At 45.9% G+C, this 25,755-nt stretch overlaps 1 protein-coding gene across 2 annotated transcripts in view; it reads left to right on the top strand.

The window, feature by feature from the left end:
- The first annotated feature begins 24,550 nt into the window (after positions 1-24,550).
- Positions 24,551-25,755, top strand: part of TMEM72 (transmembrane protein 72) — a 95,535-nt gene continuing 94,330 nt past the window's right edge. For both annotated transcript variants that reach the window (XM_056529874.1, XM_056529873.1), the window contains exon 1: positions 24,551-24,807. In XM_056529874.1, the coding sequence (XP_056385849.1) occupies positions 24,738-24,807 (70 nt within the window). In that variant the 5' untranslated portion in view covers positions 24,551-24,737. The remainder of the gene's footprint in view (positions 24,808-25,755) is intronic.

The following is a 25,755-nucleotide window of genomic DNA, read 5'->3' as shown; positions in this document are numbered from 1 at the left end:
AGACCAGGATAAAAGCAAGAGATATTTATTTCCCACAATGCAATGCGTTTCACGGAAATTCCGCTTCTTCAGGCCGCAAGAAGCGGAATTTCTGCAAAACATGTTGCATTGTGGGAAATAAATATCCCTTGCTTTTATCCTGATCTCAGTGCCTATTTTACTCTGCTGGTGTTGGAGGACATCGTTCTTGTACTAATATAATGGTGCACAGTAATAAGATAGCCCAAATGAAATCTCAACAAATCAACCAAAATCTGAATGCTGTGGCATCAAAGGTGTTCCCCTACCTCACACTCTGACACATTTCGCCTAGCTTCCTCTAAGAGTAGTGGGTTGGGGGAATATTGGGGCTTTATATATTAGGGGTTACCTGTGGGTGGCTAGTGTTTTCATGAAGTCTCAAAGGTGGTGAAGTCTTAAGTTGAAAAATCTGTTTACACTCTTTCGTCCTAGCTGTTTTATGATGCTAAGGTGTATGCTAAAGTGGTCAATCCCGCTAAAGGTAAGTTGTCGTCATTGCCCAACTAGGAATGGGTTTCTATTTTTGTATAACTTCATTGTCCGTAAAATCAATACACATGACTGCTCTTTTATCACGAATGTGTTCTTGAGCTCTAATCCTGAGCTCTCTGGAAGTCATTCATGCCCACATAAATAAGGCCACAGGGACACATGGCTAATTTTGACCTGGCCCTGCCCTTTGACATGCCACATCTTACTACTGGGGTGACACACTGTAACAAACCTCCTCCTCATAGGGCAGATGTATGGAGGTGAACGCGTTGTCAGGATGCTGGACTTACCTTACCTGCCTGTCTGGCCTCAGAGGTGGCACTGCGCTCCTCCAGCATGCTGAAGAATGCAGATTATTATGGTAACCGGGGGGGGGGGGGGTATGCGCGATGGTGGGGCTGGCTGGGAGGGGGCTCTAGATGAGTTGAGGGTCCTTTGGATGCTGGCTATTAACATTCTTGCAGTGGGCAGAGAGGTGCCCCCATCAAGAGGGCACTTTAGGCGGCTGCCTATTTTGCCTATAGGCAGAACTGGACCTACATGACATAATATATGACTCCAGATGTTCTACAATTGATATGGTGGACTATATTGTATTCTCTCTCTCCACTTGAGTCCGTAAATGTGTTAGTACATATCATCTGATGATCTACCGAGCAGTTTCCACATGGTACTGACCCCCACTATGGTCCTGAGGACAAAAAAATATATCCATATACTCCTTGCAGTTACCTGTGGTTGGACTGGCAATATTTTCCTCAATTCTTGATCTTGTCTTAATAAAGAGCAGAACTTTCTCATAGCTCCCATCATGTCCTGCTATCTTGTATGGAAGTCTGTAATCATCCAAATATCATTAGATTCCTTCCTTTTAGGTTCTGAAGTAAATAACTAAGAGTGCTGCTGACTTTTGGCTCGTACTTACCCTCTTGATATATCTCTCGGTGAGTACCCTCTTTGTAAAAATCTCTGCTGTAAGTCAAATGCCTGAGTTTCAAATTCATCATCTTTATTATAGATGCATCGTGCTTGTATAAACTGTCCATATGGAATGACTTTGATGGTATGAGTAGGATGAGATGATCTCGCATAGAGGAAAGTGTTCACACTCGTCTCTTTTCTACAAACAGTAGTATGAATTTTTCCCTTCTGATCACAAAAAATCCTAAGATCAAGAAAGTCCATATGATCCCTACTGATGGAATGTGTCAGTTTTATATTCAAATCCTTATCATTGAGCTATCATTGATGTAAGGAAAATTCTATACCTTGCCAAATAAAATGTACATCATCGATGTACCCCATTCATGATGTTAATTGCCTACATCCGGGAGTCTCATAGATAAATATGTTTTCCTGCTCCCAATATCCAAGAAATACATTTGCATATGATGGTACACAGGTAGCCCCCATCACAACTCTTGTTTGTCCTTGAAAGTAAAAAAAATTATGTTGAAGCCCAATAAGTTCAACAACAACTGCAATAGTTGGGGGTCAAGACCTCTTGAAAATGTTGACTGGCTACCAGCCCATGTTTACGATTGATACACGTGTAGAACAATTTCACATTGCAAGATACAATAAACATGTCTTCCTCCAATGTCAAAATGTCCAACCTCTATAGCACCTCCTCTGAATCTTTAATATAGGGAGGCAGATTCTGCCTTTTTTTGTGTGCTAATTTTCTTGTGACGGGGTTTATTGGGAGTTCTATTATGATAGGTTGCATAACCTGTAGACAGGAGAATGGTGTTTTTGCAAGAAAGAAGCAGCATTTTTCTAATCCTGACAACCTCTTTAACTATTTGCCTCAATTCTAAGCGTCATGTCTGGAGGAAACTAAGCACTGCTCATCACCTGCCCAATACATCCCTAAAGATGAGAATGGTCAGGGTTGAGGGAAAACTGAATGAGGCAAAGTACAGACATATTCTTAATAAAAAAATAAACACATTTTGGGAATAAAGATATATGAAAAATAAATGTGGGAGCTCAACGTAAAAAAAGGGGGGAGGGGGGAGACCTAAACCGAGGATACTGTGTTGCACATACCCGTGTGCCAAAAACAAATACTAATAATATAAAAAGGAGAGCAGTCCTACTAGGCTAGGAGAGGGTAAGAGATACATTTTTCTAGAATAAAAAAAGAAGAAACCGTGTCTAAAATAGAATAAAATATTAACATTTATTTAGAAAATGATGTGAGGTCTTCGGCAGGGCCCTTGTCGCAGACTAGTCACTAGATAAAATGTTAATGCATAATTTTTTTTTGCTTTCCTGGCACCATAGGGGCTTCCTAAATGCGACATGTCCCCCCCATTTCAGCAAAGTTTGCAAATGTAACACCTTCTCTTCTTAGCATTGTAGCGCCCCTGCAGTACACTTCAGGTCCACTTATGGGGTACTTCCATACTCAGAAGAGATGGGGTTACAAATTTTGTGGGGTCTTTTCTGCTATTAACCCTTGCAAAAATGTGAAATTTGGGGGGAAACCCACATTTTTTTTTTTACAAATGCAAAAGTCGTGAAACCCCTGTGGGGTATTTAGGCTCACTTTATTCCTTGTTACATTCCTCAAGGGGTCTAGTTTCCAAAATGGTATGGCATGTGGTTTTTTTTTTGCTGTCCTGGCACCATAGGGGCTTCCTAAATGCGACATGCCCCCCGAGCAAAATTTGCTCTCAAAAAGCCAAATATGACTCCATCTCTTCTGAGCATTGTAGTTCGCCCGTAGTGCAATTCAGGTCAACATGTGGTGTACCTCCATACTCAGAAGAGATGGGGTTACAAATTTTTGGGGGGTATTTTCTGCTATTAACCCTTACAAAAATGTGAAATTTGGGGGGAAACACACATTTTAGTGAAAAAATAATAATTTTTTTACATACGCAAAAGTCGTGAAACCCCTGTGGGGTATTAAGGCTCACTTAATTCCTTGTTATGTTCCCCAAGGGGTCTAGTTTCCAAAATGGTATGCCATGTGGGTTTTTTTTTTGTTGTTGTCCTGGCACCATAGGGGCTTCCTAAATGCGACATGCCCCCCGAGCAAAATTTGCTCTCAAAAAGCTAAATATGACTCCTTCTATTCTGAGCAATGTAGTTCGCCCGTAGTGCACTTCAGGTCAACCTATGGGGTACCTCCATACTCAGAAGAGATGGGGTTACAAATTTTGGGGGGTATTTTCTGCTATTATCCCTTGCAAAAATGTGACATTTGGGGGAAAACACACATTTTAGTGAAAAAAAATATATATTTTTTTACATATGCAAAAGTCGTGAAACCCCTGTGGGGTATTAAGGCCCACTTTATTCCTTGTTACGTTCCTCAAGGGGTCTAGTTTCCAAAATGGTATGCCATGTGTTTTTTTTTAGCTGTTCTGGCACCATAGAGGCTTCCTAAATGCGACATGCCCCCCGAGCTAAATTTGCTCTCAAAAAGCCAAATATGACTCCTTCTCTTCTGAGCATTGTAATTTGCCCGTAGTGCACTTCAGGTCAACTTATGGGGTACCCCCATACTCAGAAGAGATGGGGTTACAAATTTTAAGGGGTATTTTTTGCTATTAACCCTTGCAAAAATGTGACATTTGGGGGGGAAACACACATTTTAGTGAAAAAATAATTTTTTTTTTTACATATGCAAAAGTCGTGAAACCCCTGTGGGGTATTAAGGCTCACTTTATTCCTTGTTACGTTCCTCAAGGGGTCTAGTTTCCAAAATGTATGCCATGTTTTTGTTTTTTTGCTGTTCTGGCACCATAGAGGCTTCCTAAATGCACCATGCACCCCAAAAACCATTTCAGAAAAACGTACTCTCCAGAATCCCCTTGTCGCTCCTTCGCTTCTGAGCCCTCCACTGCGTCCGCCGAACAATTTACATAGACATATGAGGTATGTGCTTACTCGAGAGAAATTGGGCTACAAATATAAGTATAAATTTTCTCCTTTTACCCCTTGTAAAAATTCAAACATTGGGTCTACAAGAACATGTAAGTGTAGAAAATGAAGATTGTGAATTTTCTCCTTCACTTTGCTGCTATTCCTGTGAAACACCTAAAGGGTTAAAATGCTGACTGAATGTCATTTTGAATACTTTGGGGGTGCAGTTTTTATAATGGGGTCATTTGTGGGGTATTTCTAATATGAAGACTCTTCACATCCTCTTCAAACCTGAACTGGTCCCTGAAAAATAGTGAGTTTGAAAATTTTGTGAAAAATTGCTGCTGAACTTTGAAGCCCTCTGGTGTCTTCCAAAAGTAAAAACTCGTCAATTTTATGATGCAAACATAAAGTAGACATATTGGAAATGTGAATAAAAAAAAAATTATTTGGAATATCCATTTTCCTTAGAAGCAGAGAGCTTCAAAGTTAGAAAAATGCAAAATTTTCAAATTTTTCATCAAATTTGGGGATTTTTCACCAAGAAAGGATGCAAGTTACCATAAAATTTTACCACTATGTTAAAATAGAATATGTCATGAAAAATTGTCTCGGAATCAGAATGATAACTAAAAACATTCCAGAGTTATTAATGTTTAAAGCGACAGTGGTCAGATGTTCAAAAAATGACTGGGTCCTAAGGTGTAAAATGGCTGGGTCCTTAAGGGGTTAAAACAAATTGGCTTTTATTGGTACCAATACAAGCCAATTTGTTATAAACAAATATTCTTGGCATGTTGGTTTTCTGAGATTAGGCGCCATGTCAAACGTCCCGTTTTTTCCTTCAACTACTGTGCCACTGCACCGTTACCTGAAAGTCACGGTGAAGGACGTCGAGGCTGCCTCCCGTGTTTTTAGACTACAGACCCCAGCGAGTCTACAGGCGAGCAGAGGTGTTTTACCCTTGGCACAACTATTCACAGTAAGGTGCATCAACTCGTGCACACCCATACCTCACCTTAATAATACTGCACTAGGAGCACAACTCGTCTTTTCATATTTTCATTTTTTTTGGCGCAAATTTGCACTACCTAACTGGACATGTACAAATGTATCAGATGCCGGAGCACAAAGCTTAAATCAAGCTCTGCAGCTCACTGGTTTCAATAATTGCACAAAATTTATCAAGACCCGTGCACCATTTTGGTGAATTTAGAGCAACTGTGCAAAAAATACACCAAGCAAACATGGGTAAAATCTATACTACCTCACACTAACATTGATAAATGCCCCCCATTATGCTTACTTTACATTGAATTTAAAGCTGAAGATGTCCAGCAGTACCATCAGCCAAGAACTGGCAAAAACCAGCAGGACCCAGGTACAACTGTCACGATGCCGGCTGGCAGGTAGTGGATCCTCTGTGCCAGAGAGGGATAGCGAGGACCGTGCTAGTGGACCGGTTCTAAGACACTACTGATTTTCACCAGAGCCCGCCGCAAAGCGGGATGGTCTTGCTGCGGCGGTAGTGACCAGGTCGTATCCACTAGCAACGGCTCACCTCTCTGGCTGCTGAAGATACTGAAGATAGGCGAGGTACAAGGGAGTAGGCAGAAGCAAGGTCGGACGTAGCAGAAGGTCGAGGCAGGCAGCAAGGATCGTAGTCAGGGGCAACGGCAGGAGGTCAGGAACACGGGCTAGGAACAGACAAGGGAACGCTTTCACTAGGCACTAAGGCAACAAGATCCGGCGAGGGAGTGCAGGGGAAGTGAGGTAATATAGGGAAGTACACAGGTGATCACACTAATTGGTAATTGGGAAGATTGGGCCAGGCACCAACATTGGTGCACTGGCCCTTTAAATTGCAGAGACCCGGCGCGCGCGCGCCCTAGGGAGCGGGGCCGCGCGCGCCGGGACAGGACCGACGGAGAGCGAGTCAGGTACGGGGACCGGGGTGCGCATCGCGAGCGGGCGCCACCCGCATCGCGAATCGCATCCCGGCTGGAGGCGGTACCGCAGCGCACCCGGTCAGTGGATCTGACCGGGGCGCTGCAGCAACGAGGATGAGGCGAGCGCTCCGGGGAGGAACGGGGACCCGGAGCGCTCGGCGTAACAGTACCCCCCCCCCCTTGGGTCTCCCCCTCTTCTTGGGGCCAAAGAACCTGAGGAAAAAAAAGTAAATTTTTCCGTGATGAGGTCCGATGCACATTAGGAGGGGTTCTGTGCGGAAACGCATGAGACAGTCCAATCTTTTATTGTTAATACAATAGATGTAGAGGGGTCTGGCGAGACTGGTCACAGGGACGTAGAACCTGTTGATAGGAGAGGCCAAAAAAAATTTTCCTGCAGATCCGGAATCCAAGGAGACCAAAGTAGAGAAGGAGAAGGTAGAGGCAGATATCCGCACAGGCACAGTAAGGCGTGGAGAAGCAGAGTTGACATCAAGAACTGTGTCACCTTTGTGCGGAGTCAGCGTACGTCTTTCCAGGCGGGGAGGACGGATAGGACAATCCTTCAGGAAATGTTCGGTACCGGCATAGTACAGGCAAAGATTCTCCATGCGGCGTCGTGTCCTCTCTAGAGGTGTCAAGCGAGACCGGTCAACTTGCATAGCCTCCGCGGCGGGAAGCACAGGAACGGATTGCAGAGGACCAGAGGAGAGAGGAGCCGGGGAGAAAAAACGCTTCGTGCGAACAAAGTCCATATCCAGGCGGAGCTCCAGACGCCATCCGGAAGAACGCATGTCAATGCGAGTGGCAAGATGAATGAGTTCATGTAGGTCAGCAGGAGTCTCTCGTGCGGCCAGAACATCTTTAATGTTGCTGGATAGGCCTTTTTTAAAGGTCGCGCAGAGAACCTCACTATTCCAGGACAACTCGTAAGCAAGAGCACGGAACTGAATGGCGTACTCGCCAACGGAAGAAACACCCTGTTCCAGGTTCAGCAGGGCAATCTCGGCAGAAGAAGCTCGGGCAGGCTCCTCGAAGACACCACGGACCTCAGCGAAGAAGGACTGGACTGTGGCTGTGGCAGAATCATTGCGGTCCCCATCAAACTTGTCCGGCAGGGACAAGCAGGGGTTAAGAACGGCCGGTTGCTGCGGAGGAGTTGCAGGAGCCGGCGGAGGAGATGGTTGTTGCAGCTGTAGCTGTGACTGAAGTTGCTGTATCTGCGGCAGCAGCTGCTGTGACTGAAGTTGCTGTATCTGCGGCAGCAGCTGCTGTAACTGTGACTGAAGACGCTGTGTCTCGGAGATCAAGTATGCCAGCTGTTGATCTCGTTGGGCGATCTTTACGCCAAATTTGTCCGGCAGGGACAAGCAGGGGTTAGGAAGGACCGGTTGCTGCGGAGGAGTTGCAGGAGCCGGCGGAGGAGATGGTAGTTGCAGCTGTAGCTGTTGCTGTATCTGCGGCTGCAGCTGCTGTATCTGTGACTGAATACGCAGTGCCTCGGAGGTCAAGTATGCCAGCTGTTGATCTCGTTGCGCTATCTGTTGCGACTGCTGGGCGATCTGACGAGCTTGCTGGGCGACCAGCGTAGGGAGGTCAGCGACAACTGGCAGAGGAACTTCAGCGGGATCCATGGCCGGATCTACTGTCACGATGCCGGCTGGCAGGTAGTGGATCCTCTGTGCCAGAGAGGGATAGCGAGGACCGTGCTAGTGGACCGGTTCTAAGACACTACTGGTTTTCACCAGAGCCCGCCGCAAAGCGGGATGGTCTTGCTGCGGCGGTAGTGACCAGGTCGTATCCACTAGCAACGGCTCACCTCTCTGGCTGCTGAAGATACTGAAGATAGGCGAGGTACAAGGGAGTAGGCAGAAGCAAGGTCGGACGTAGCAGAAGGTCGAGGCAGGCAGCAAGGATCGTAGTCAGGGGCAACGGCAGGAGGTCAGGAACACGGGCTAGGAACAGACAAGGGAACGCTTTCACTAGGCACTAAGGCAACAAGATCCGGCGAGGGAGTGCAGGGGAAGTGAGGTAATATAGGGAAGTACACAGGTGATCACACTAATTGGTAATTGGGAAGATTGGGCCAGGCACCAACATTGGTGCACTGGCCCTTTAAATTGCAGAGACCCGGCGCGCGCGCGCCCTAGGGAGCGGGGCCGCGCGCGCCGGGACAGGACCGACGGAGAGCGAGTCAGGTACGGGGACCGGGGTGCGCATCGCGAGCGGGCGCCACCCGCATCGCGAATCGCATCCCGGCTGGAGGCGGTACCGCAGCGCACCCGGTCAGTGGATCTGACCGGGGCGCTGCAGCAACGAGGATGAGGCGAGCGCTCCGGGGAGGAACGGGGACCCGGAGCGCTCGGCGTAACAACAACCATCTAATGTTCTGAGAAGTCTGGCCAGAAGTGTTCTTCATGGAAGAATTGTGACAATAAAGCCATGCCTTTAATATGGAAACAAGGCCAAGTGACTCAACTATTTATGAAAACAGAGATTGGGGCCTACCTGGTAACAGGTGCTCTGACTGATGAATCAAAATGTAAAATGTTTGGCTGTAACAGATGACAGTTTGTTCACCAAGGCAATGGAGAATGATATTATAATGAGTCTATTTGTAGGTAACAGTGAAGTATTGTGAAGGGGGCTGCATATTAGCAAATCGACATGGTCAGGATAAATATCCCCCTCAATGCTGAGAAATGTAGGCAAATCTATCATGCAATACCATCAAGGAGACTTTACATTTATTTTTTATCTGGATATTAATCCTAGACATTAGCCAATGTCATTAAAGGAGTTATACAGTATCAAAAAAGGTATCTGCAGGAAAACGAGAACTCTGAAGGTGATGACATGGTCTGTCTTTGTTTACATAAAATACAAACAATGCGCTCCATGGTGCAGGTCTCCTGATATAAAGGTAACCAAAAACAATGATACACCCTTACCCGAGAGAGTTGTGCAAGTGCAGGCATAACTGTGATAAAGGCATGAAACAAAGGAACCGAATGCAGTTATTCCCTTTGTATTATCTGACAAAGAGGTTGGACCAACCTTAAAACATGTTGTATGCTATATAATAAAATGTTGTATATTATATAATAAAAAAAAATGTAAATTAACACACGGAGTGTTCTTGATGTCCATCCGAATAGCGCTAGTAATTCCTGAATTGAGAGTGGAGGACGACTCATCTGGGTTTACATCCGAATTTATTCTTGGCGAATCGCTATTAAAAACGGCTATTTCTGGGCTGCAGAGAGCCTCAATATGAGTGTAGAACAATTTGCCTTGCCGTATCATGCATATAGAGTGTGCTGGGTTAGTGAAATAATACTGTTATTCAGTATGACATGCAGATTACAGGCGTCGCTATTAAAATCACTGGCGCAGAGCATCTGGATGTGGCAGCAGGGTCGGGAGACCATATGGCTTCACAATTGAAGAGATTAAAGAGATGTTTTTTATTTCATTTTTATTTTATATAATTTTAACTTAATTTAATTCTTAAAACATTTTAAATAGTTTTTTTAATTCTTTTTTGAGGACCCATTGGAGCGCAAGTCTGGTTAGCACCGCGAGGCAAGCTACCACCTGTTCCAGCTGCTGCCTCTCTGCGTATGAAACTGTGAATGTGTCATTTAATCAGTTATGGTTTAATTTTAATCACTCCAGCCTGTTTCCCTGGATTCTTGTTGATTCGTCCAATTTGCTGAATTTTTTGAAAAAATGTGGTTCATTCCGAATTTATTTACATCGAATCACTATTAAAAATGGCTATTTCCGGGCTACATAGAGCCTCAATAGGGGTGTAGAACACTTTGCCTTGTCGTAAGACGCATAGGGAGTGTCCTGGGGTATTGATATTATACAATTATTCAGTATGACATGCAGATTACAGGCGTCACTATTAGAACCACTACCACAGAGCGGCACAATGATTGAGTCTGGATGTAGCAGCAGGGTCGGGAGACCATATGGCGTCACAATTGAAGAGATATAGGATATTTTTCAGATGTCAATTGAAGAGAGATTAACAGGTTTAATTTGTCACCAGCAGCATGAGGAGATCCATGGCAGCACAATGACAGAGCCTGGTAATTGGAATGAGCAAACTTTAAATCCTTTTTTGAGGACCCATTGGAGGGCAAGTCTGGTGCCAGCAGCCGCGGTAATTCCAGCTCTAATAGCTAGAGGGAGGTTGTTTGTCTTTTCAGCTCCAGAAACACAACCTCCCAGGAGTCCCAGGCCTCCATTTCCCATTCTAGGCTGGCGTGGGGTGGAGAGAAGCCTGCTACAGCCAGCATCCCGTATGAAAATCAAGCAGAGTCTGCAGCAATGCAGGCTCTGCTTCCCAGGCAATGGCAAAGAAAAAGCCAAGTAAGAAGGTTGTGGTTGATGGGGAGATGTGGGGGAACAGAGGGCGTCAGCAGTAGGAGTTGGGGCGGAAGTGCACTCAGAGGGGCAGTTCCCACCCAGGTCGGTGACACCTGCGGCGGTGTCAAGGAAGGAGGCGGACCACCTGCGCCCACGCCAGAAGATATCCCTGAGCCCATGTTTTTGGAGGAATCCAACAAGCCTGCTGCAAAGAAACAGAAGAAGATAGAGGCCGGCCCAGCTAGCAAAGGTGAATGTGTAGGGAGTAGAAGGAGTGATTGCAGTGTGCAAGTGATGGGTGCCAGCAGTATGAATGAGAGGGGTGCTAATGGAGTGAATGTGAGGGGTGTTAGTGGAATTTAGGAGAGGGGTGCTGGTGGGGTGAATGAGAGGGGTGCTAGTGGAGTGAATGAGAGGGGTGCTAGTGGAGTGAATGAGAGGGGTGCTAGTGGAGAAAACGAGAGGAGTGCTAGTGGAGTGAATGAAAGGGGTGTTTGTGATGCCACCAGCAAGAAAAAAAATGGTTAGCGAGGCTTCTGATGTGTGTGCAGGTTTGGGGTCTGTTCCCACTCCCCCCCCCCCCCCCTCACTGTGGTGGCTGCTTCCCCAAGAAGCTATGCAGCGTCGCTGCTGGGGAATCTGGGGGGTCCCCATCTCAGTCTGGCTCTGGGAATGGTCTCTTGCAACAGTGCCACCTGGAGGCTCTGCGTAGGGGAGGTCGATCCAGGTAGAGGGGAGAGGTCCAGTTGACCTGTCTTTCTGGATAGAGAGACAGGGGTTGGGGGCCTTTCCGAGAGCAGAATGGGGAGGTGGTCTGGTCCCTCCCAACATCCGGGCCAGAGAGTGGCTATAGGAATGTGGTCCGCTTGGTTTGGAGCGGCGGTGATGCTTGTGCACCTTGGGGTAAGGTGGTTGAGCTCCACCTCAAGATGGAATTCAGGACAAGTGACATATTTGCCCTGATTCACCCCTACAGTACCTCTGAAATCGACATCAGCTTTGTTCGGCCGGAGGGGCTGGAGCTCTTTTGGTCGAACTATGAGGTGGTGAAGAGTGAGCCAAGCTGGCGTGATTTTGCCATAAAGGCGGTGTCACACCAGAACATGGTCAAGAAAGTGACCATTTTGACTCGTAACAAGTCGCTTTCTTGTTATGATATCATGATCTGGCTTGGGAGGTACGGCGATGTGATGGATATGCCTAAAAATAATTTTGATGAGTATGGGATCTGGTCTGGGGCCTGGACGTTTTCCATTAAATCAAAAAGTTCGGGGAGCACTGTTTCCCATATCCCTTTGCCCACTTTAGTGTGGCCTGTACTGTACAGGTCTGTGCTATTTGTGGTGGGGTAGGTCATCTGTCACCAGGTGTCACCTGAGTGGTGTCTTAGGGCACGCATTCAGTCGTTGTCCTAGTGCCTTTGCCCGTGCGACGGTCGCTTCAGCCGAGGAGAACATTAATGTTGTCCCGGCTGGGGAGGGCACGATGGCTGGGGAGGGGGCAACAGGGTCAGAGAGGAGGAAAGATCCCTCTAAGTCAAGGTGGGAGGATGACCGTAGAAGGGGTTGGGAACTGGAGGCGGCTTCTGTTCCTCCTCCCGTAATCGCTGAGGCCCTTGAGGATGAAGTTCTGGATGAGGAGAATGTCTAAAGAGGAAGGCGATGGGGCTGTTCTTTCTGATTCCTCCCAATATGAAAGTGTGAATGAGGAGAAGGAAGAGAGGCCAAAAGTGAAGGGCAATAAAAAGGGGAAGAAGGGGAAGAAGAGGTCAATGCTCTCTGTAAAGCCCCGTGCTGCGGACCAGGTCCTGACCGGAAGAGAGAGAATGGAGGCGCGGACCCTCCCACTGGTCTCTTGCGGCTGAGCCGTATAGTGGGGTGGTGGTCCTTTTTTCCGCAGCGGTTTAATGCTGATGGGTTATTGAGTTAGAAATGGCGGGGTGCCTGATCTTGGATGTCCTCATGAAGGGACAGGAGCTTTGGCTCATTAATATCTATGCCCTGCAGACAAAGTGGGGTCGAAAGGATCTCTTTATGAGGTTTAAGCCCTTCCTTTTTATGAGCCAACAGGTGATCTTTGGGGTGGATTTCAATAATGTCAGGAGATCCCAAGATAGGAGAGGCTCCAATGATCTGATGGCTTATGATAGCATAGCCCTCAATAGCATAGTCAGGGAAGCTCGCCTAGAGGATGCCCACATCCAGAGCCCCTCAGGCCACATGGGTTTCACCTATCATCGAGGTAGCTGTAGGTCTAGACTAGACAGGTTTTCTGACCACTGTTTGATTTACTTTTCTTTGAATCTTTCAGAAACTCCTTGGATTGGCAAAGGTTACGGGAAGCTTAATTCGTCTCTCCTGGAGGAAGCGGAGATAAGACAGTCCTTTGAGGATTTTCTTCAGAGTCAGGTACCTTTGCTTGGCCTTTTTAGTAATAAGCTGGAGTGGTGGAAGATGTTCAAGAAGGGGGTTGCGGGGTTCTTCCACCAGCTCTCGAGCCTCAGGTCCCTGAACAGGTACCACCTGTTTCGGGGTCTGAGAAGGAAACTCGAGCTCCTTGTCTCGACTGGAGGTAGCCAGGAGGATATGGAGGCTACTGGAGGTAGCCAGGAGGAGGATTCCTTGCTGAGGAAGTGTCAGTACTATAGGCACACATCTTTGTTTTTTGAGAGGGATTTCGGGAGGTACCGCTCGCCCGACCCTTACAGAAACTGCAAGATGTCAGTGAGTAGTAAGTTCTTTCCGGGACTGGTTGACAGTATTCCAAAGGATAGGGGATAAGATGTCAGATCGCCGGGGTCCCGCTGCTGGGGACCCCGGGGATCGCTGCTGCAGCACCCCGCTATCATTACTGCGCAGAGCGAGATCGCTCTGCACGTAATGATGGGCAATACAGGGGCCGGAGCATCGTTACGTCACGACTCCACGCCTCGTGATGTCACGGCCCGCCCCGTCAATTCAAGTCTATGGGAGGGGGCGTGGTGGTCGCCATGCCGCCTGACATAGACTTGCATTAAGGGGAAGGGCCGTGATGTCATGAGGGGCGGAGCCATGACGTCACGCTGCTCCGGCCCCTGTATCGCCCGTCATTACGCGCAGCAGTGATCCCCGGGGTCCCCAGCAGCGGGACCGCGGCGATCTAACATCTTATCCCCTATCCTTTGGATAGGGGATAAGATGCCAGGGGCGGAGTACCCCTTTAAGGAGTCTTTAGCTACCCTCTTGACCGAGGTCTTTAATGAGTGTCTTTCCTCGGGCACTCTGCCAGAGGTCAGCCCTGATTCTTCTGTGAAAGGGTAAAGATCCGAGCCGTATTGAGAACTGGAGGCCCATAGCTCTTCTGAATACAGATAGGAAGCTTCTGGCCAAAATACTGTTTAATCAGTTAGTCAAGTTTGCACCCCGGATCCTTTCGGGGGCTCAGCACTGCTCCGTTCCATGCTGTAGCACCTTAAGTGCTGTCTGGGAGGCAGTGGAGCGGGGTAGGGCAGGCCTTTGGAATGGGTACATGCTGTCCTTGGATCAGGCCAAAGCATTTGATCAGGTGAACCATGAGTACATTTGGTCCTTCCTTCTGAGATATGGCTTCCCGGGTACCTTTGCAAATTGGTTTGTGACTTTATATGCAGGGGCAGAGAGTTTCCCGCTTGTGGACGGTTGGTCTGGCCACTCTTTTGAGGTGGCATCCGGAGTCCGTTAGGGTTGTCCTTTGAGCCCTCTTTTATACGTGTTTGCGATTGATCCCTACATCCAGAGGGTAGATTGCAGTCCGTTGGCGGGAGTAGGGATGAGTTTGGCGAAGCCGGGTATCGCCCAGAGAGTAGTGGCGTATGCTGATGATGTCATCATTTTTGTGTCCTCGAGAAAGGATGTTGATGTGGTGATGTCTGAGATGGAGCGCTACTTGGAGGCTTCCGGGTCTAAGATTAACTGGGATAAGTGTGAAAGTTTCTGGCTGGGAGGGAGAGATCCCACGTTTGATCTTCGTGACACCCTTCCAGAGCTCCAGGACTTGGCAAAAATTCTGGGCATCACATTCGGCCAGGATGATTATCCTACCAAAAACTGGGATGGTAAGCTTAAGGATGCCAATCAGAGGGTGGACCAGTGTAAGGGTTGGTATTTGACCCTCAAGGAAAGGGCACACCTAATCACATCGTACCTGCTCCCCTTGTTTATCTATCTGGGCAGCGTAGGTATCTTGACAGAGGCTTACTACACTAGGATCTACATCCTGTTTTTCCAACTGTTATGGGGAAACAGGTTGAACCTAATCAAGAGGGAGATTATGTACCGCACGAGGAGACTAGGGGGTTTATCTATGGTGAATCTTGTGGTATTCTTAACGGTCACCTTTCTGAAAGCTAACATCTTTAACCTCTGGTCTGAGAGGGCTTCTCCGTGGGTACTCTCCTGCAGGCAATGGTTTTGCCCTTTTTTCCAGGAAGGGGAGACAGGAGGGCGCGTGAAGGACCTCCATATGCCCCATGGGCATCTTCCGGCTTATGCTGGGGTCTGGGAGTGTGGGAGATCAGGACTCAGTCAAGGCAGTTCCTTGACAAACAAGTTCTGTTGACACACTTCCAGAAGACTCTGGCGCTCAGGGACTGCCCAGGTCGGTATCTAGAGGTGGGGTTGTATCTTTTAAACATGAAAAGGATCCCCAGAAGTTTTGGGACTTGACCTGGCGCTGCTTTCAGGGGAAACTGTATGTAAGGGACAACTTGAAGTACAGGAACTCTGATGACCGGGATTGTCCCCAAGAAGAGTATGGGGACATGCTGGAGAGCATGGACCACTTCCTGCTTCATTGTTCCTTTAATATATGGGTTTACAAACAGGTGGCTGCTTCCATCGGATGGAGTTAACTTGCCGGCCTTGCTTATTCCGAGTGGGCTTATGGGGCATTCAAAAACCTGGGTGGCCGAGATTGGGGCACTTTGTTTCTAGTCAGTTTAGTGGTTAGGTACTACACTTGGAATGCATGGTGTCTAGTGTCTACTCAGCAGAAGGTCCTCTCCGAGGTGAAGGTGAGTAGGAACATCACTGGGGACCTTGGGAAGATCAGGTCTTTGGAGTATGGCAGTCTTGGTACCAGTAGGGCATCTCTCCTATGGAGAGGATTTTCTTTTCATGTGCCCTAGGTACTAGACCTTTTGGGTAGAGTACCTTTATTTTGGTTATGGGCAGTGTTATAGGGATAGAGATAGGGAGAGAGCAGGGTCAGTTTTAATGGGATAGAGGGATAGAATTAGGGAGAATTGTAGGGGAAAGAGTTAGGGGAAGAGTTTAAATTTGATTTATCAAGTCTGCCATCCTTCTTCCTGATGGTGGGCTAGTGCATGCACACACTAGCTTTTTGTTTTGTTTTAGTTTGACATGGTATGAAGGGCTTACAGGCGACCAAACTTGGGCCTAAAGTGGGTTGTATTTTTGTGTGTATAAGTTTGAGTATAAGTTGGTTGGGAGGAGTGCTAGTTGGGGAGGGTGTATTTCTGGGTGGTGGTGTTTTGCTTCTTTGGGGGACCTGACATGGGTCAGTTAAGGACTGGACTTTGTGAGCTGTATGGACTTAAACCCATGTACAGGAGGGGAGGTGTAGGTGAGTGGACAGTTTTAGTGTAGGGTTTTTCTATGGTGTTTTATTGTTTTTGTAGGTGTTTCTGCAGTACATATTATTATATTATATTTGTTATTTAGCATTTATATTGTGTTTTATAAGTATATTATGTTTTGTATGTCATACATTATTATAGTAGATAAGGCAGTCGAGCCAGATGTTATGTTGATATGTGTGTGTGTGTGTGTGTGTGTGTGCAGTGTTATTTTTATGATTATCTGTTATACTTTTGTCAGTCCCAGATGAGGCTTTAGTTTATTTGGTCTAGTTTGTAAGTTAATGCGTGTATGGTGTGTATGATGTGTGTGTGCGTATTTATCTGCCGACACATCTTGCATGTGGCCGTGTTAAGATCCTTGCTTGATAAAAACAGCCACACTGCCGAGTAGCTGATTTTCTCCACAACAGTTTTCACTGACTGACTGCTACTGCCGCCGTCTCCAGGAACCCCTGCTCCACTACCTCCCGGGCAGGTAGGCTGCTGCAAAGCAGGTGGTCTACCCTGGGCATGTTTGGCTCCAGACTTCCAACTGCTGCCACCATGCTGACTCCCCACCATGCTACCACCTTGCTGGCTCAGCTGCTGCCTCACTTCCTCACGTGCCCCTTCTGCACCTGGCTTCCAAGTGCGATCGGCTTCATCATCATCAAGTTGTGTCTACATGTCACTGATGTCCTCAAGTTCCTGAATGGTGTCTGTTTCAGGAGCCTGAAAGCTTGCAACACCACCTCCCACCCCCCTCTCCTCATCTCTACTTGCCTGCCTAGCAGAGGAAGCGGCAGATGTCGCCTCCAATTCTTAGATGGGCAGTAGCTGCTGACTGTCCTCTAGTTGATCGTCCTTGCTGTATAGTGGATTTGAGCCCACAGCATGCCATACTTCTCTGCATGAGGGACATGCAGAGGACAGGGACTGCTCCCAGGCAATGCCAACTGAGGGTTGAGTCTGAGGAACCCACCAACTGTTGACTGGGGGTGTCAGATATCACTTGGGATGAAGTGGATGACCGAGTTTACCAATCAATGAAGGCTGCAGGGTTGCTGGTCGAGACACGACCGCTAGCTGACACCGGGAGCTCAGACCTGTCGCTGCCACGCCTGCTGTCACACGCCCCTACTCTACTGCGACCTCTGCCTGCATCTGATAAATGTAGGCATCCACCACTACTCTGTGCATGTCCTGGCACTTCTCTGCCTGACATACTTGTACAATAGCTGAGTGCGTATATATTACACTTATGATAGCAAAATATGCCCCAGTGCGGTTACACCTGAATTAGGCGTTAAAAGCAGGTGTGTAGGTATTCATGTCCTTTAACAATAACTGGCCCCTATGAGTTTAACAGGAAATAACGTAAAAAGCACTGAGTGCATACATATTACACTTATGATAGCAAAATATGCCCCAGTATGGTTACTCCTGAATTAGGCATTAAAAGCACCCCTTTAAGCACTAGGCTCATTTACACAGCTAGGGATGCTGATAATGTATTGTTTAGGTAGCGTTCAACCAAGCAGGTTTTGTTTTGTGTAATATGCACAGTGTTGCTGATATTTGTTTGCTAGGAATAAAGCTAGTTAAAACCAGCTAAAAACGGCATTGCTGTGTTTGGATAGCAATTTGTGGTGTAACAATCCCTGTGAGTGAGTTACGGTATATATTGTGCTCCATATGTGAATACTATTATATACAATTCCTCCTTTCATGAATTTATTAAAATATTGTGCCTCCATAATTTAATTAATATAATGTGCCCTCACATATGAATTACTTATATGCTTTGCACCATATATGGAGTAAATATACACAATTCCCCCATATATGAATTACTTACATGCTGTTTCACCATATATAAATTATTTATAATTCCCACATATATGAATAAATCATACACTATGGCACACATTTATTAATGGTTGTAAACAATTTTTCTTGTGATTATTCAATCCCAAATTTTGAGCAGTTACCGAAGTTGCAGCTTTTTTTTTTTATGGGGCATGCAGAGAAAAAAGATAAAAAATAGTACACTTGCGCTCAGGATAGGGACAATGTAAATAAAAAAAACGTATTTCAGATATTGCGGTTTACACAATGATATCAATAAAAAGCATTCCACCCAAGAGGGGGAAGAAATACAGGGTGTTACTCTACTGCCATAAAAAACCTAATCATAATCTACATGTACATAATAAAGTGCCATACATATTATCTGTCACGTGATAGCTGTCACACCCCCTCCCGTAGGCTTGCATTGAGGGGCGGAGCGTGACATCACATGGGGGGCGGGGGCATGACGTCACACGCTGCCCGCCCTGTAGTCGCCGGTAATCAGTCCCGGAGCGAATACGCTCCGGGGACTGATTACAAAAGGGGTGCCGCGTGCAAGATCACGGGGGTCCCCAGTGGTGGGACTCCCGCAGTTAGGCATCTTATCCCCTATCCTTTGGATAGTGAATAAAATGTCTAAGCACCAGAGTACCCCTTTAATAATAAAGATGCTACTTTCTATGTTGTGATGAAATGATTGATGTCATTACAAAGTAAAATTGGTGGTGCGAAAAACTAGCCCTCATATGGGTCTGTAGGGGTTAAAAATAACTTTGCTTTCAAATCAGATCAGAAGTACAAAGATACATTCCTGGGTGACCTAATAGTGTTCTATGGGGCTTTTGGGGCTCTTAGACAGTGTCATATGCATGGTTTTGGGCTACTGGTGAAGTATAGGCTCAAACAGAACTAGTTCCTTCAGGACCAGAATTTTTTGCCAGAGTTTGGCCAACAGGCAGAGATAAAATTTTGAAAAGCTTTTGACTATGTGCTAACTACAACTGAAAAGGGCTCTATACAAATCACTAGTAAGACCACACTTGAAATATTGAGCTCAGTTGTAAGCACCTGTGTATAAGAAGGACATTGCTAAACTGGAGCAGGTGCAGAGGAGGGCAACAAAGGAAATCAAGGGAATGAGTGGATTAGAGCAAAGTTTCCCAAACACAGTCCTCAAGTACCACCAACAGGTCATTATTTAATGATGTCCCATACAGAGAACACTAGTTGTGATGCCTGATGCACTGACTGGCCCATGCTATCCTCTGGAACCTCCAAGCAGCCCCTGCAGCGATCTCTTCAGAAGGACCCTGAACAGGCTATAGCCGGGCTACCTCCCAGGAGTGGCCACCGTCAACAGCTGGTCCCATGTTGGGAATCTGTTCCCTCCCAGTTGCAGAGGCCATCCTCATTTGCCCCTGGATTGACCTGTTGTATTTACTGATGTGTTTTTTTCTGTTTTCTTTTTTATTACAGTGCAGTACCAGCTGGTCACCATGTTATGCCTCCTAGTGACGCTTTAACATTCTGTTCGGCCTAGATTTTTGTCACTCCTCCTTCTGCCTCCTCTCTCTTCGGTCCCCTTTTCCCCTTTTATCCTCCACCCTTCACTTTGTTTGCTCCATTTCCCAGATGCTTTCCATATGTTTTGTCATTTTTACTCTTTTTGCGGGGTGTGTGGATCGCAGCCCCTCTCATGGCTCCGTGCTTGCCACTTTCCTCTAGTAGGTTGGGGCTCCATCGAGTCTGTCGCTTGGTAGGGCTCTCTGGTTTTTTACATAGTCAAGTTTAGTAAGTGCCGCAGTAGAATCTCTGCTGCTACTTATTCTCTTCCCTCTGCCTCCCTTTTTTTTCTTCCCTTTTTTCTTTTTTTTGTTTTTTTTGTGTGCTTTCCTATTACCTTTTCTCTTTGTTTCTCTTTTGTGTTTTCTCTCCCATTTGTGGGGGCGCACCAGACAGATGCATTAGCCTACTGATTCAGTGACATGGCGGATCTCAACAAAGCCTCCTTCAATGCGAATGGGCTCAACACTCCTGTGAAGTGGACCCAAATTCTCCACCATCTGCACAAACGAAAGGTACACATAACCTGTTTCCAGGAGACTCATTTTAAAGAAGGGCACGTTCCGGTTCTTCGGAACCGACATTATTTGACCTGGAGTCCAGGTCAATGGGGGTCGCTGTAGCTATACATAATTCCCTAGCCCACGAGGTCCTTCATCTCCACCTTGATACTAATGCCCATTATATCTTGCTTTCCCTGTCGATACATGGTCAGATTTTCACTATCCTCAATGTCTATGGCCCCTATCATGGTCAATCTGAGTTTCTGGTGAGCCTGGTAGATATTGTTTTGCCGTTAGTTCAGGAGGACTGTGGTTCTGTGCGGGGACCTGAATCTAACTCTGGATCCTACCCGGGACAATTCCACTGGTCGGTCCAGTCTTTCCTATGCCGCCATAAAGCGTGTTTACTGCTCTCTCGCTCTCCTGCAGCTATGTGACTCCTGGCGCATGCAGCATCCCACTGACAAGGATTATAGCTTTTTCTCCTCCCTGCATGGTTCCCATAGTCATCTGGACTACATACTGCTTCAACATAGTGCCCTGCCCTGGCTGTCTTCTTCCTCAATTGGTAACATTCTCTGGTCTGATCATGCACCAGTTTTCTGCTCCCTCCAGCTTCCATTCTTGACGAAATCTGCTTGGTCCTGTAGGCTGAATGAATCTTTGGCTGAATGAACAGTTTGTCTTGCTGACCTGACCAGAACTGTTTCGGATTTTGCGACTGATCATGCCTCGGACACCTCATTCCCCTTTTCCCAATGGGAGGCACTCAAGTGTGTGCTTCGTCGAGTTCAAGGTTGGAACGGGAAAAAGCTCAAGCCCTTAGTCGTGTTGAAAGTGTCCTAGAATTGGCTCATAAACACTCACTTTCACCACCGGTGTTGATCGATTTACAATTGGCCAGACTCAAAGTGAAATGCCTCTTAGAGGCTTCCTGAGGCCGTTGGTTGCAAAAAGGCCATAGCAAATTTTACAAATATGGGAATAAGAGTGGGCGCATGCTTGCGAGAGTGTTGCGGTCTTGACGGGTTCAAATGTATGTCCTCAGAATTCGCTCACACTCGGTTCCCCTGGTCCACACCTCAGAGGACATTATGTTCACTTTCCATTCATTTTTCTCAGACCTGTATAACCTTGACTTGCAGACCAGCATCGTTTAAGGCATTCACAGCATTTTGTCTTTTATACTTTGTTTGTTATGTTTTTCTTTCAATAAACCTCTTGAATGATAAAAACTGGGTGCTAATAAGGTCTATACTTTCAGGGTGTCCTGCTGCCAGAGCTTTTGCGGGTGCTCGAGTCAGTGAGTTGGAGGGTTCTCTCCCTTGCTCTATGTTGAAGGCCACAGTGGTTCTCCTTCCCAATTCTGCTAAGAATTCACTGCATGCAGCGTCCTATAGACCAATCTGTCTGTTGTTTTCTGATGTTAAACTGCTGGCTCAGGTGCTCTCCAATAGATCGGCGAAGGTCTTCCTATCCTTAGGCTACAGGTATCAGACCAGCTTCACGCCGGGTAAGTACATGTCCTATGTTCAATTGTTATATCGGGATCCAACAGCCCAGATTAGAGTAACCTGTCAGCTCTCAGGCCCATTTCAGTTTTAGAGTGGCACAGAGCACTGATGTCTCCTGTCACCGCTACTCTTTGCACTAGCCATTAAACACTTGGCATGCTTAGTGAGGTTGTCCCTGGATATTGTGGGGTTCAAGTATAGTGGTATGGAAGAGCATGTAGAATTATATGTAGATTGTATGCTCTTGTTCCTGGATGATACTGCAAGATCCTTGGCCCTGATTATGTGCTTAATTTATGACTTTGGCTCCTTTTCTAGCCTACTGATTAATTAATATAAGTAAGTCTTAATGCCCTTGAACCCATTACCTTCCATCCCTCAGATTTCAGAGTCCCATAGACAACATATCCCCAATTTGATGGCTCTCCTGGATAAAAGTTCTCAAAATGTATCAGTCTGGCGTAAATTGCCTTGTGCTAACCTGGCAAAGATGGTGCTGATGCCCTAATTGTTGTATATTCTGATATATTTTACACTGTGGATTGTGATGGTGTACTTTTGGTGTATACAGCATCTTTTTAGACAGCTTGCATGGGGGAAGGGGGCTACCTAGGATTGGAATGAAGACATTGCGGTGGGAAAAGGGCTCCAGTGGGTTGGCCCTACCTAATCCCTGGTTATACTTTCCCACCTCTTTTTTTTTTTATTGCTCCTGTGTCCATTGAATGAAGTATTATCTAGTTTTATATGCAATTATTAATGTGATAATGATATTGTTCTAAGGATATATTTATTTTTCTTACTTACTATGGACTCAAGATTTCATGTTTTATACATATTTTAGTTTGTTTGTTATTATGTGATTTTTTTCACCTGGGTGGGTCCTGATAAAATCCCCCATATAGGATTTCTGCGTTTTTGGACAACTTGTATGAATAAGGCTTGGCTAACAAGCCGAAACACGTCACTGTGTACCATGTCCTATGTGCCTTAAAGATTATTAATAAAGAAGCTATGTTCTCAAGAATACCGGCATGCTGGATTCTTTTCTCTCTTTGATATTTCCTAAGAGGTGAGTCCACACTTATCCATGCACCTGGTGGACTTAGGGATGAGCTGGTTTCCTTTGTTTGCTCCTACAATTGTTAAATTGAAATGAAAAAGATCTGCCGTACCCCATTTCTTTTAAAGAGCCAAGAGTCAGCTAGTAACTTCAGGTTGGTAATTTTCAGACCGTATAATTTTTTTTTTCTGGTCTAAAAAAACGCTGTCTACTACAGTTTTCAGTTCGGCAATAAAAACAGAAACTGTCAAAAATTATCTGATATGAGTCATGGATCTGGCTGCCGTATACCTGAGATGATACAGGGGTGCAAGGAATTCTTGTCAATTCATGATGCCAGGGCACTGTTAGCCTCTCCTCCTAGGCCAGACACAGGGGGTAATAAACACACCAATGACGGGTTACGGATAACTGTCTTTTACTGAGCAGGTGTCGTTGGTACAACACACAGTATGGAGTAGAGGAGAAGGGGTGTAGTGTAACCCTTGGGAGCCCTGTTGCCTTGCTGGGACTTATGGTGCTTTTCACCCACTTAAATGATATACACTTGAGATTTGAGACTTGAAGATATCCCATGCTGACGGGTTTTCACAAGGTCCAATTACTAACATCGCCAGGGTTTAACTCACCACTGTACGGGGAACTCTTGCAGAATGGCGGGCTGACTTGAGGACATATTCTCTCTGGATTCACCACACAAGTCTTCCATCCCCTCTCCACACTGCAGCTCAGCACACAACTAGAATCTAGACTAGACTAGACTGGGGCAACTTCTCCCTCCCTCTCCCCACTATATACAGGAAAATTTGGGGCTTCCCATACGGCAGCAGGGGTCACCTGGTTACTACTGCATCTTCTCCTTAAAGGTACTGTTCATAAATATAATAAATACAGTAAACATAACAAAGTGCAAGAACATGATAAACAATGTAACAGTGGGCCCAACACAAGAGCAGAGCAGCACTCATGCCCAAGGAGATCGACAGCCTACAGGACAGCTTTTGGTGCTGGGACACTACATACCCTCAAACCTGATGTGAATGATCACAATGTACAAATAGATGAATAGACAGTACATAGATCTTTGCAGTGATCTTTTTATACCTAGGCCTATAACCATGACGTCTAGTTAAAAGAAAGTTTCACCATCTTTAAAGATGGGGATTCATCGCTGTAAAAGCATTGAGGCTATGGAACTCTCTGCTACATGATGTTTTGATGGTTGCTTCATTGAACAAGTTCAAGAGGGGCCTGGATGCCTTTCATGAAAAAGGTCATATTACAATTTATGGTAGTAATACATTTCTGGAGGTGGAACGTTGACTGAGGGATCTATTCTGATATTGCCATATTGGAGTCAGGAGGGAATTTTTCCCCTAGGTGGGTTCTGCAGGACACCGTTGTTCATGTTCCATGTTGGTTCTTGCTAAGCAGGGACGACAGTAGAATTTATTATCAGTGGGCAAATATTTGGTGACTTCAGTTGGAGTCCATTGATTGTAAAGCACAGATTGTATTACGCAACATGTTAACAGAAAACAAAGACTCAAAATAAAAATAATTAAGGAGTTAAACATGGAGAGATTAAGCGTTCCAGCCTCAAGGGGTTTAGATTCCTTAATCAGATTTCTAGCCTAGCGCATTGAATGAGGGCACCCTCCCTGCAGTCTGGTGCAGGTAATTATTAAACAGAACAATGCCACCAGCCAGCACACACAGGGGGGCTGGAGTCATGGAATTTATTGAGGAGGTGAAAGTAGCAGCAGAGACTGGATGTGTGTGGACGGAGCTTGTTGTTCCAAAGTCATATACCCTCTGGAAATCTTGTTTTCAAAACATCCCAAGTACAACTTTCCTCAGCACGGAGCTGTGCTGCCTGTGATGCCTAAGTTCATGGCAGTGCTGTGTTTCTAACCTGTGGATACAATGCAGTGCCAAGCAGGCTGGGTGGTGATTGAAGTTATCTGTAGGTTCCTGGGGATATCTACAACTGCAGGTGAGAATATGTTTAACTAATGATTGTATTTGCAAGATGCATTTATAAATGAAACTATATGATAAAGCAGTTAGAATATACTGTAGATGTGACAAGCTTAATGTGTATAGGACAGTGCATGAAACAGAGTAAACAGATGTTTAATGTACAATGAGGCATAAATATTTTAAAAAATAGTTATATACTGCACAAGCATGTACCCATGCAATTATATCAGACCTGTAATTCGAATTTGTGAGCACCTGTAACCATACTTTGGACCAAAGTGTTTAGACACCTGCACAATACACCTAAAGCATGGTATAGGGCATATATTTCCACATCCATATGCATTATTATGGATTATGTCCCCCCTTAATAATATAAGCTCACACTCTTTTGCAAACAATTTCTACAAGATTTTGGAGTGTGTCTGTAGGATTTTTTGCCCATTCATCCAGGAGAGTATTTCTGAGGTCAGGCACTGATGTTCAATGAGAGGGCCAGGCTTCTAGTCTCTGTTCTTGTTCATCCCAAAGGTGATTTGGGTAGAGGTCAAGTGTCTGTGTGGTACAGTCAACTTATTCACTAAACTCACCCAACCGTACCTTTGTAGACCTGCTTTGTGCGCTGGGACAAAGTTAAGCTGAAACAAAAAAGGGTCTTCCCCAAACTATTCCAACAAACTTAGAAGCACTGAAGTGTCCAATCATAATGCTGAAACAACATGAAGGTTTCCATTCCCTTGAAGGGGCCCAGACCCACCCCTGAAAAATTACCACCCAGCATTATCCTTCCCCACCGGACGTTATAGTTAGACCAATACAGTTGGGTAGGTAATGTTCTTCATGCATGTACCAAACCCAGACTTCACTGACCACATTTCCATTGCTCCAGTAACAGTGAGCTTTACACCACATCACCTGCCACTTGGCATTGTGCTTGGTTGCAGCTGCTCTACATGCACTT

This window comes from Hyla sarda, chromosome 7 (genome assembly GCF_029499605.1).
Source record: "Hyla sarda isolate aHylSar1 chromosome 7, aHylSar1.hap1, whole genome shotgun sequence".
NCBI lineage: Eukaryota > Metazoa > Chordata > Amphibia > Anura > Hylidae > Hyla > Hyla sarda.
Note: the sequence above shows the minus strand (reverse complement) of the source record. Positions and strands in the feature narration are given on the sequence as shown.